Here is a 12,085-nt window from a genome sequence, read left to right as displayed (position 1 = left end):
GACCGAGGTGATGACGCAGGGGTCGACGTCGCTTTTGCCTTTTTTCCCCCCCGCGCGGGACGGGACTACATTACCTTCAGAAGCAAGGTCGCCAAGCTACAGGTTGCTAACTTCGCTTGGCTTTTTGTTTACCATACCTTTGTAAAAGCTCGTTTGGAGTTTATTAAGCAACAAGGAAGGTTTTTTTTTTAATAAAAGCCCACTTTACACTTTTTGTCGATGTTTTAAAAAAACAAAATACCCCGTAAATGACGAAGAGGAAATTAGCTGGCGCCAACCGCCGTCGCTTTGCCGTGATGCTTTGTGTCTTATGCTAGCGTCACCCGGACCTTGCGACGGCTCGGGCCGGTTTGTTTTTGGTGCGTTGAACGTGAAGCTCAGTGCTGCACTTATCGGTTTCAATCAATTAGCAAATCAATTACATACAATTAACATGATTCACTCTCTTCCTGCTTGCGTTTTTTTGGGGACCTTTTCACCGTTTTTTCGAACAACGGACAGGTCTGCAGGGTTACAACAAAGCTCTGACCAAGTTAATATATAATTATATATGATGTTGATATCTGAGACAGTTTTTACCTTTAAAACGTTGTATGTGTTGTTTTTTGCAGTTAAATATTAAAAATGATGTATGACTTTGTTGACATAGTTAAGTTTATACATTGTGGTGGAATCATGCCACAATTATGCAAATAAACAGCAGTTTCCCAGGCGCCCCACTTGCTGTTTACAATGTATCTGCCTCTTTAAAGCTAGAAGTATATATTTTATTAACCAGGTATAAGAAAATGAAGTGTGCAATTCAAGAATTAAGTTATATATTAATAATATATAACATATATGCATATAAATTCGGGTTACAAATTGTCGTCTAATTATTTTATTTACAATTTTTAAAAGTTGTTCTATTCATCTGTACTCTCAGTACTCTTATTCTATCCTTCTTAGCATATGTTGTTAGGAATCGTGAAACAATCTATCTCAAACTCAAATTTTATTCACCAGGAAGTGGGTAACAGCATCACAACTACAGATATAATAGTTATATTTTCATTTAGGGAACTTTCTACTAACCTCTTTCCACCAGACATAACACATGCAACGTTGGTTTACAAACCTTGCCACAATAGTAAATTTCCTTACAAGAAACAGAAATGTTGATTTCACATTGCAAGGTACACATATTTGATTTTATGCATTAATTAACAATAATTATGGCATAATACTGACATTCTACGTGGTGAAACTTGACTAGAAAAAGGCATGATTTGTGCTCGTGAACCATAGTTATACCTTTGTTATATCAGAAGTTCCAACACAGTGTTCTCCTTTTTGAACAATGCACACCTTTGTTTCCAATCTGCAGGTTGTCCCAGGAACCTGCCCTTCCTTTCACCCCAGTTGAGACCAGTGTTCCTCAACCCGGCCCTTCATTAAACTGGGCTCCGATTACATCCGCTTCCACAGTAGTTCATAGAACAACACCACCGCCATGTGCCACCAAACAATGTGAGAAAAAGTCCCTAGACATCACATAACAACCATTTTAAGATTTTAACCTGTAAACATTTCTGTTGTGAAATGACAATACACATTTTTTAGGTCAATATTAATTAATTAAAGCCTGTATTTTTACTGTTCTATATTTGGCCTGTAAGTATTACAAGATGTTTGTTAAAGACCTGCCCTACACTTTCCCCTAACACAGAGTTCTCCCAATAATAAAAATTAATGCATTTATCTCATAATTTGTCCTCTCGGATTACATCACAAACGAACCAGCCCAGCCAGACGGGACTTCCATGGAATTTTACTTGCGGGCCTTTCTGCACAGTCTCGGACTCTATTCTGCAGCCGTACAGACAGCCCTGCCTTGGACCTCGAACAAGAGGTAATAATGATTGACGCTGCCACACAACAATTTAAATGTGAAGTGTGTCGTTATTGGCCTCATTTACTTTGTGTGTGTTTCAGTCTCTTGGATTTATCCACAATCTGACAATATCTCATGTGAATTATACTCTCATCAGTAAAGCATTATCAAAACCTCTCTTGAGATCAGTTTGTCTATCTGAAAATCAATACTCAACAGTGGAAAGTCTTTTATAGAGTTATAACTTATCTGTTCTTTTTTTCTTTAAATTCCAGTTTGCCTGTTTCTCATTCTGTTATGGTGGTGGTAGAGACGATAAATCACAGAAGGTAAGGATTGTTTATGGTAGTATTTCACCACAATTAAATTCAGGACAGTGATTGCCCAATTGCTGCACATGAGAAGAATAATTTGTTAAAACGAACAATTTGAAAAGGTCCTCCCCAATTTTCACAAGAAAAGCCCCAATAATTATAATGTATTAACTCGATGGAACATGTCACCAGTGTATATAACTGCAATCAATTGAAGTGCAAACCTAGAGCCCTTTGTTGCATGCTCCGACTCCTTTATCACCATATCAGCCGACACCAACACATGCATTGTGAATCAAGACACCAAGATCATATTTCTTAAAAGAAAACTCCCACATTTCTTCAGAAGCAGAAAGCAATGACATCCGTGATGTGTCAGCCTGATGAATGGGATAAAAGCTGAGTTTTCAGCACTGTGGATAGCCTCCTTGTAAGATATCATGACTCTAAACTAGATCTGCTAATCCAGAGGAACGAAACCCGACGTCTGTTTCCATGTTGGTCTTGTTGTGCTGCTTTAAGATCCATTTGGCTGTTCCAGATCCATGAGACGGTGTACAAGCCACATTTTGGGGCTTCCCTCTCTTGTACTTTTGCTACCATGGCCTTAGAAAGTAAGTCCGCTCATCTCTATGGTGAAAGACTTTAATCCATAGTTTCACGTTGTGTTACACTTGTGGGGTGTAATATGTACTCCATAGAGCAGTATATGCTTTAGTACTTTTACGTTTAATATAAAAACACAGAGTACACTCCCTGTTTCATATACATGATTTCTAAGATGATTGGATTTTTAAATAGGGATTGCTTCGATATTGGCTTTTCTCTGCCTGATAATCTCCGATTATTGTCCAACTCTCAATTTCCGATATACCGATTATATGTCGGCTTTTTACACCAAACTTAACAACATAACATATCTCCTTATTTGGAATTATAACACATTATGCCTAAATTTTACTTGTTGATGCCCCACTGTAGCGTCGCCATTTCCTTCACCATCAAAAAGGATGATTACACTCTTTTTGCACTACACGGGAACAACGCTAAGTCCATGATATTTGTTTTGTTAATGATCCTGTTTTAAATTTGAATGTTTTTCCACCAAGATTACATAAAGGTTCATTACCACATAGCTAATAATAAATATACAAGATACAGCTCATGACAACGTGCCCTTCCAATTCAGATTACATAGGTCTAATAAACATCATACAGAAACTGACTCCATTGACAAAACCAGTAATTTTACTTGATAATCGTAAAACACCTTAAACTGTAAAGAAACAAAATAAAACTCACCAAAATCATCTTTATTAGTCTTTCCACTGTTAAACTCTTAAATATAGTGATGATTTATTCCTATGTTTTAGAAAATGACTTTGTAGTGTTGTCGTGTTTTCTTATGATTTGCTATAAAAACATTTTCTGTGTGTGTGTGTGTGTGTGTGTGTGTGTGTGTGTGTGCGTGCGTGTGTGTTTTATGCATTCTGCAGGATTCTTGCTGTGTGCCACGGCGTGATGTACAAGCAGCTAGCAGCTTGGATGCTGCACGGACTGCTGCTGGACCAAAGCGAGGAGTTCTTCGTGAAGCAGGGGCCCAGTGCCGGAGGAGCTGCTGCCAACCAGGAGGAGGATGAGGAGGACCTGGGGTTGGGAGGTTTGAGCGGGAAACAGCTCAGAGAACTCCAAGACCTGGTGAGAACTACAGTCAGACAAACAGGCCCCCACCCAACAACAAGAGGCCCGTGTGTACGTTTGAACTTGATTATGTCTGTGTTGTGGTGCAGAGGCTCATCGAGGAGGAGAACATGTTGGCTCCGTCCCTGCAGCAGTTCTCCCTGCGAACCGAGATGCTTCCCTCTTACATTCCCATCAGAGTGGCTGAGAAGATCCTCTTTGTTGGAGAATCTGTCCAGATGTTTGAAAATCACAACCACAGCCCATCCAGAGCTGGTAGTCCATCCTGCTATGATCTACGCTGTGTACTAGCATAATCTGATCGCTGCCTTTATATCTCTAAGAGAATAAAACCCATTATTGTTGTTTCAGGCTCCATACTGAAGCACCAGGAGGACCTGTTTGCTGCAGACCTGCACAGACTCAAACAGCAACCTCTGTTCAGCCTGGTGGATTTTGAAAATTTGATTGATCGCATCAGGAGCACAGTGGCAGAGGTGAGCTCATTTACTACTCGCATTATTGTCTTCTTTCAACTAAAGAAGAAAATTCAACGTAAGCTACCACGCTCATTGTGACTGAATCAAAATGTCTTCCTGACCTGCAGCATCTCTGGACGCTGATGGTGGAGGAGTCAGATCTGCTCGAACAGCTCAAGGTTTGTATTAATCACACTCAGTTCCGGATCATAAATAGGTGCAAAATGAGAAGTGCATAGTTATTATAGTTTTGTATTTTTTATTTGTTTTTATTTTTATATTTTATATTCTCAATAAATATAAACACCAATGCCTCCTTTTTCACACCTAGTTTTATTTTTTAGTTTGGTTTTAGTTAACTATAATAACCTAGGAACAGTGTTGACGTTTCTACTTTCTTCCAGATCATTAAGGACTTTTATTTACTGGGTCGTGGCGAGCTCTACCAGGTTTTTATTGACCTTGCGCAGCACATGCTCAAGACTCCTCCGACTGCCGTCACTGAGCACGGTAAATTTCAATATGCAAACCCAAAGCTCTGTGGAGTCGCCCCCCCGCACACTGTATTGCTCAGTAGTTACAGATACTTGTTTACTCCTCCACAGATGTAAACGTGGCCTTTCAGCAGGCGGCTCATAAGGTGCTGTTGGACGACGACAACCTCCTGCCTCTGCTGCACCTCACTGTAGACTACCAGGGCAAAGACGGCAAAGGTGAGCTGCTGACCATCGCATACTGTAAGTTCATGGTATTTGAGTCAAAGTGAAGGAGGAAACCATCTGGATGATGTGAATACAAACACAAACCTTTTTACTTTGAGATGATGCTCTCCTTTATTTGATGTTTAGCGCCATCCAGTGGTTAAAAGAGCAGCTCTTATCTACACACTAACCCAATCTCACAACGAGGTGTCAGTACCCATCTTCTTTTTTTAACTAAACTGCTGCTTGAAAACATTCTGACCTCTCGCCAAGACTTCCAACTTTTGTTGAAACAATTATTTGAACAATTTTGATATTTGTATAACTAATTTTTTAAGCAGAAATGCAGAGTATTTTCTGTTCCTTCTCAAATTTGAGAATTTGTTGTTTTGTTTATTGTTTTTGGACTGTTGGTCAGACAAAACACAATGGCTCAGCGGAACAGTGAGGGGCATTTTATGGACTAAACTATGTATGAGTTACCTTTTAAAAAATAATGGACTGATTCATTGATAATGGAAGTAATCATTTGCAGCCCTATTTCAAACATAATGCACACTACGTTGCAGCTTATGTGCTCAAGTGAGATCAGTTTGTATTACAGCATGCTTCAGGTCAGTCACCAATCATTACAGGATAAAACCAAAGCCTTCAGGTGGTGAATTCTCCACACACACACACACACCGTGGAAGATGATCATCAGACTCAGCCCAGTGAGGCACAGAATTCATCCTGAGTGCTCATTCTCCTTATCGCTGTCATTTTGACTGATTCAGTTTCGTTAACTGTTAATGTGCCCGTTTTCTCAGAGGCGACAGGCCCCAGAGAAGGAGCCACTCCTCCACAAGACACCTCCCCTCGTGAGGTCCCTCCCACAGGTTGGGCGGCTCTCGGTCTCACCTACAAGGTCCAGTGGCCGCTGCACATCCTCTTCACTCCTGCTGTCTTGGAGAAGTGTGTACTCGTTTGGCTCCCTATGGTAGAATTGATTGATGTGTGTTTGTGCAGCTGGTGAGCATCCTCTCCTGTTTGTTACTTCTCTCTGTGGTCAGGTACAACGTTGTGTTCAGGTACCTGCTGAGTGTTCGGCGGGTGCAGTCGCAGCTGCAGCACTGCTGGGCTCTACAGATGCAGAGGAAACACCTCAAGTCCAGCCAGACCGACGCTGTCAAGTGGAGACTGCGCAACCACATGGCGTTCTTGATCGACAACCTGCAGTACTACTTACAGGTTAATAATACAGTGAAAGAGGCACCACGTGTATTTGATGTGCACATTACCCCACACACAAACCAGCATTTGTAAAAACAGATTTAGCAGTAAGATTCATTATTAATCAATTAAATAATTTCTCACATACTTTAAAGTAGAGCCCGATTTTTAAGACCAATATATCAGTCGGGCTCTCCTGAACACCATCAATACACGGGGTTTCTAGGAGCAATCCTGGCAGTCTGTGCCTCATAAAATATATCATCATAAATAATAATAATATAATAATAATAATATACATTTTATTTGTAAAAGCACTTTTTATAAGAAAATCTCAAAGTGCTACAGAAACCAAAACAACAATAACAGAAGAGGACACTAAGGGTAAGAACACATTAAAATCAGTAAAAAATAAAAAAATACAAGTGAGTAAATCTAAGGACAACTTAAGAACGCCAGCCTGAACAAAAAAGTTTTAAGCCTTTTTAAAAGTGTCCACAGACTGGGGTTTTCGCAGATGTTCAGGGAGGGAGTTCCAGATGTGAGGGGCAGCGGAGCAGAAGGCTCGGTCTCCCATGGTGCGGAGTCTTGAGCGGGGCTGGTGAAGGAGGTTACGGGTGGACTTAACTGCTTAACAGAGTTATGACAAGGAATATGTTAAGCTCTTTTCTTATTATTAGGCCTATTGACACATTATGCTGTAAAAACAGTTTGGAAAGGCTGCATTTGTTGTAATTGCTGATGAAGTGGTTTTAATGTTGTTGGTTTTTAAACCATAATTGCCCTTCTTGTTGCAATGCTTCTTATTTAGTTCTTATTTAGTTGGCTCAATTTGCACTTGCACTTATTTTTGGCATAGTGGTTCAGTGGGCAGCAAGAAGGTCGTGGGTTGGAATTCTTGTTTGCGTGGGTTTTCTGTTAAGGCTTTGGATTAATCTCCAAGCCCAAAACTAAACTTCCTGTCAGGTACACAGTTTTTTTCTCATTATGTGCTAAGATAGTCTCTAGCTCCCTGCAATCCTCTCCATTCAGAGAAAAGACCGATGGACACAAAAAGTAATTGCTGTTCATTTAGCCTCTGTGTGTAGACAATGATTAAAGGACAAGGTCTAAAGGCTAGACCAGTCGGGAACCACTATCTTAGTTTTTGTAAAATAAATTGGGCGGACACTTTTAAGAAATTAACAACAAAATGCATTTCTCTTTCTTATTTCTTATTGCCCCTTTTCTGTGCCTTTCAGCTCTTGTCACAGTGGAACATTAAGCTGTACAGGAAGCCACATAAGTGAATGTAGGTATAAAGTCATAGTATTCCTTCCATAGAAAAGTACGGTATGAGCAACACCTTTGTAACATTATCATTGTCATCAGCCTGCACCGATCCAATGGTTTTCTTCAACTGCTCAAGTGCAAAGCCAGGTGTGAAGGGATCAGAGTGCCAAAGGAGCTGCCAGACACTGGACAAAGCATGCGTAAGATTGAGACACTGGTTCATGACTGTTGATGGATATTTAACACTTGTTTACCAAAGTAACAGGATGACATGTTCAATAACTTTCTGTTACACTGTATAGGTCAGTACACAGTGTATCTCAGGCTGTGTATGTCCTGATGACCTGCTGTCAGATGGTAAAGGAGGCTGTATAAAGGAGGAGGACTGTCCCTGCCCATATGGTGGTGAATACTATAATTCTGGACAGACGATCACTGTACACTGCAATAACTGGTAAGCCCTTTAATCGTTTCCAATGTAATGCTGTATCAGTTCCCTATTTAAATTGGAGATATATAACTTGACATTACTTCATCTATTTAAATCATAGCACTTGCAAAAGCAGTAAATGGGAATGTACAGATAATGAGTGTGATGGAACCTGTACCATATATGGAGAAGGGCACTACATCACTTTTGACGAAAAGAGATTCTCCTTTCATGGCGACTGTGGCTACGTCTTCACTCAGGTATAGCACAAACCTATGTTTAGTTTTTGTGATTTGTCAAAAGCTTCAGTCTTGTGATACTGACATCAACACTTTGCAGGATTACTGTGGGGATGATATGAATGGCACCTTCAGGGTCCTGACGGAGAGCATCCCATGTGGAACAACTGGGAGCATCTGCTCCACTGCTATCAAGCTGTACTTGGGGGTACATAACACTACATTACATGGATTTAAAATATTTTCTAAAATGCTGAATTTAACTTTTACATGAGCATGTTTTGTTTTTTTCAGAACAATGAAATTATTCTTTCTGAGGAAAATATCAGAGTTATGAACCAAAGCAAAGGGGTGGAAATACCCTATAAGGTTCACACTATGGGTATATATCTGGTCATTGAGGCAAAGAATGGTCTTGTTCTCATTTGGAATAAGAAGACAACACTCATGATCAAACTCAGCTCCACATTCAAGGTGGGTGAGCAGATACATGGGTATTCAGGTAAACGTTAATACGGTTGGTTGCCTTTTTACAAATAAATTAGATCTCATTTTATTCCAGGGAAAAGTCTGCGGCCTGTGTGGGAATTATGATGGGAATATCAAGAACGATTTCACCACCAGAAACAAAGAAGTTGTGGTTAAAGCCCTTGAGTTTGGAAACAGCTGGAAAGTGTCACATACCTGCCCTAATGCAAACGCACTAAAAAATCCCTGCAGTCTGTACTCACACAGGCAGGCATGGGCATTAAAACACTGCAGCATTATCACCAGTGAAGTATTTGCAGGTTGCCATTCAAAGGTAAGGAAACTGCAGAACAATGGCTACACAATAACTTTCTATATAATTAGCTAGCGGAACATAATTCAGCCTCTTCTGCCTCAAAAAGGTGGATCCAAAAAACTATCACGATGCCTGCGTGGAAGACACATGTTCTTGCAATACAGGAGGAGATTGTGAGTGTTTCTGCTCGGCTGTAGCTGCCTACGCAGCAGCCTGTAACAAGGCTGGAGCCTGTGTGAAATGGAGAACTCCCACAATCTGCCGTGAGTGTTTATGAAAGGAAATAAACAAACATTTAATGCATGTTCATAATCATCATCTGTCAGCAGCACCACCTTTGTCATTTAATTATAGATGTACCAATGTGATCTTTTCTTGTATCTTGTTAATATTCCTTTCTTTTGTCTCAATAGCTCTGTTCTGTGATTTTTACAACCCTGATGGAGAGTGTGAATGGCACTATGAGTCCTGTGGAAAACCATGCATGAAGACATGCAGGAATCCCTCAGGGATATGCTACAATAAAATTCCAGCATTAGAAGGTACAAATGAAATAAAAGTAGTGTATGTATTTTTAAGGTTAGAATGATTTAGGGAGAGTTGATTGACCATGCATGCTTTTTTTGTACCAAAGCCTATTGGTTAAGCACAGTTGTGCTAACTGTCGTGTTAATGACTTTTTGTTTGTAAGGCTGCTATCCAAGATGTCCACCTGAACAATCTTATTTGGAAGAAGCTACCATGAAGTGTGTGTCAGAAGAGGAATGCGGTTGCTATGATGACGAAGGAAAGCATTACAAAGAAGGGGAGGTCATACCTCCAAAGAAAAACTGTCACACCTGGTAGGACACTTTATATCTTGATTTATCTTGATGTTTCAGTTGGTGCAGAAGTTAGTGGTCACCTTTTTAATGTTTTTACAAAGATGATATAATGAAATCATGTATTCTAATATACAATCATGTTGTTTAACTATAATATAAAATGAAAACCATTTTATTGCAGCATTAGCAATCCTTATGCAGAATATATTATTTTGGTAAATAAAGGTAATTGTGAAAATAATAAATGACACAGGGGCTCTAATTCTGTGAATCATGCTGCATATCACGGATCACAGTTTGTCCAGTTTGTTATTTATCTATGATTTTTCATGGAAGGATGTGAACTGTTTTCATGCATCCAACAGGCCTGTTGATGTCCACTGCAGTAGAAAATGTGCTGAATAATTAATTAGGACAATGCTGATGTTCACATAAGCACAGAGGTTTCAGTGGTGCTTGTGGAAAAGTTACAGACTGCCTTCAGTCACTAGTGTACAGTTAACGGGTTACTACCTATTGTGGATGACAGATGCTAATCACTAATTTTCTAACAATAATTAAATATTCTCTCTTTCTGGCCCAATCACATGAAAAGAAAAACATGAAAAAAAGAGCTTTTAGTGTTTATGGGTGTGACCAAAATATTCTGGAATAAAAGCTGAGCTGTCAACCTTAGCAGATTGGCACCGGAGCTCATTCATTGCACTAAAATTGCAATTTGCTACTGGATTTATCACTGCACCTCTGCTCCCATTGGAGTACACAGCACATAGCAGCACAGTGAAGAAAATAACCTATGCGCACCCCTGGAGTTCTGCACCGTGTGCAAACATCAGGTTTGTCTCCTATATGTTCATGTGTTTAACCTTCTTTCTTCTTTCATTTACCTTTTAGTAATTGTTCTTCAACAAAAATTGAGTGCAGCTATAATGTCCAAGGTGAGTGTGGTTATGACTATTACTGTGTTTATTTGTTGTCACTAAGAAAACAGATAATATCATACAGACTGAGGGCAATGCCCAACTCAGAATTGTGTCATTTGAATTGGGTTTGGCTGTTCAATACAAAAAAGTGACTATTCTTTTCTTTCTTTTTTTAGTTCAGCATTAAACTCCTGTGTCTGTATTTGTAATGTAAAAAGGTTCCATACAGTCATAGATCAATTTTAAAATCTGACCACACCACTGAGTGTCTTACCTGCCGGGCTTCAAACAACCCTGTCACCAGAAGAGTCAATGTTTGACTGATCTAGACTGATGACTTGAATCATCGACTTTTTGGGGGCAGCCCTATACAAATTATTTCTATTGGTATAATACATTCTTAATTCTTATGTAATTATTTATGTTGCAGCTTGCACTTGTTCATATAAAGGACTTACATACAAGTATGGAGATACAATCTATAACACACATGATGGAGATGGAACCTGTATGACTGCTGTTTGTGGAGAAAATGGAAATATTTCCAGAACCATAGAGGCTTGCTCTACAACTGCACCCACCCAGACACCAACAACAACAGTCTTTCATTTTGACACAAGTGGTAAGAATAGGAGTCTTTAAAAAATTCACAGCATAGGTGTGGAAGGTGTGGATTTGTACCATTTTAAAGAGAACTTGATTACTAAGTCTTTTTTTCTTTCTTTTATTTTTGACAATCACAGAAGGACCCACAACAACCACAGTCACCAAAGAACCTACAACAACAGAACAGGGAATAACAACAACCACACAAAATCCCATAACAACTGCTATTACAACCGCAATCACAGAAAAACCTACCACAGTACCAACAGAAAAGCCCAGCACTACTGGTGCAACAACCTCAGAAATATCCACTACAACACATGCTAACTGCATTGTTTGTAAGTGGTCAGATTGGATGAGCAATCATTACCCTGACACAAACATAGATGGTGGAGAGTATGAACCCATTGATAAAATTACTGATCCAGACCTGAATGTTTGTAGAAAACCTTTGGAAATAGAATGTAGAGCAAAACAACTCAAAGATGTATCATTGAATGACCTTGGTCAAAAAGTAACATGTGATCCAGCAGTTGGACTGACTTGTCATAACAAAGACCAAGGTATACCTCCTGTTTGTTATGACTATGAAATACGAGTCAAATGTTGCGTTAACCATTGTACGGTTTCAACCACAATTATCCCGTCAACAACACCAACCACAGGACGGTCCACTACAACCACGATCACAGAAAAGCCCAGCACTCCTGGTACCACAACCACAGAAAAACCCACCACAACAACCGC

The 12,085-nt window shown here is 39.7% G+C and overlaps 2 protein-coding genes across 5 annotated transcripts in view; one reads left to right on the top strand and one right to left on the bottom strand.

The window, feature by feature from the left end:
* tubgcp4 (tubulin, gamma complex associated protein 4) overlaps positions 1-6,441 on the top strand; it is an 18,215-nt gene extending 11,774 nt beyond the window's left edge. The window contains exons 7-14 of the mRNA XM_035682487.1: positions 3,684-3,885; positions 3,978-4,143; positions 4,240-4,364; positions 4,475-4,525; positions 4,751-4,856; positions 4,952-5,059; positions 5,858-6,002; positions 6,101-6,441. Coding sequence (XP_035538380.1) covers positions 3,684-3,885; positions 3,978-4,143; positions 4,240-4,364; positions 4,475-4,525; positions 4,751-4,856; positions 4,952-5,059; positions 5,858-6,002; positions 6,101-6,353 — 1,156 coding nt within the window. The 3' untranslated portion in view covers positions 6,354-6,441. The remainder of the gene's footprint in view (positions 1-3,683; positions 3,886-3,977; positions 4,144-4,239; positions 4,365-4,474; positions 4,526-4,750; positions 4,857-4,951; positions 5,060-5,857; positions 6,003-6,100) is intronic.
* The window catches only part of tp53bp1 (tumor protein p53 binding protein, 1), a 32,460-nt gene that overhangs the window by 6,678 nt on the left and 13,697 nt on the right, over positions 1-12,085 (bottom strand). The gene's annotated exons all lie outside the window — the stretch shown is intronic.

The sequence above is a fragment of the Morone saxatilis genome, unplaced genomic scaffold (genome assembly GCF_004916995.1).
Source record: "Morone saxatilis isolate NCDOM2014 unplaced genomic scaffold, NCSU_SB_2.0 Contig11, whole genome shotgun sequence".
NCBI classification, from domain to species: Eukaryota; Metazoa; Chordata; class Actinopteri; family Moronidae; genus Morone; species Morone saxatilis.
The sequence above is the reverse complement of the archived record's forward strand: the minus strand, read 5'-3'. Positions and strand labels throughout refer to the sequence as shown.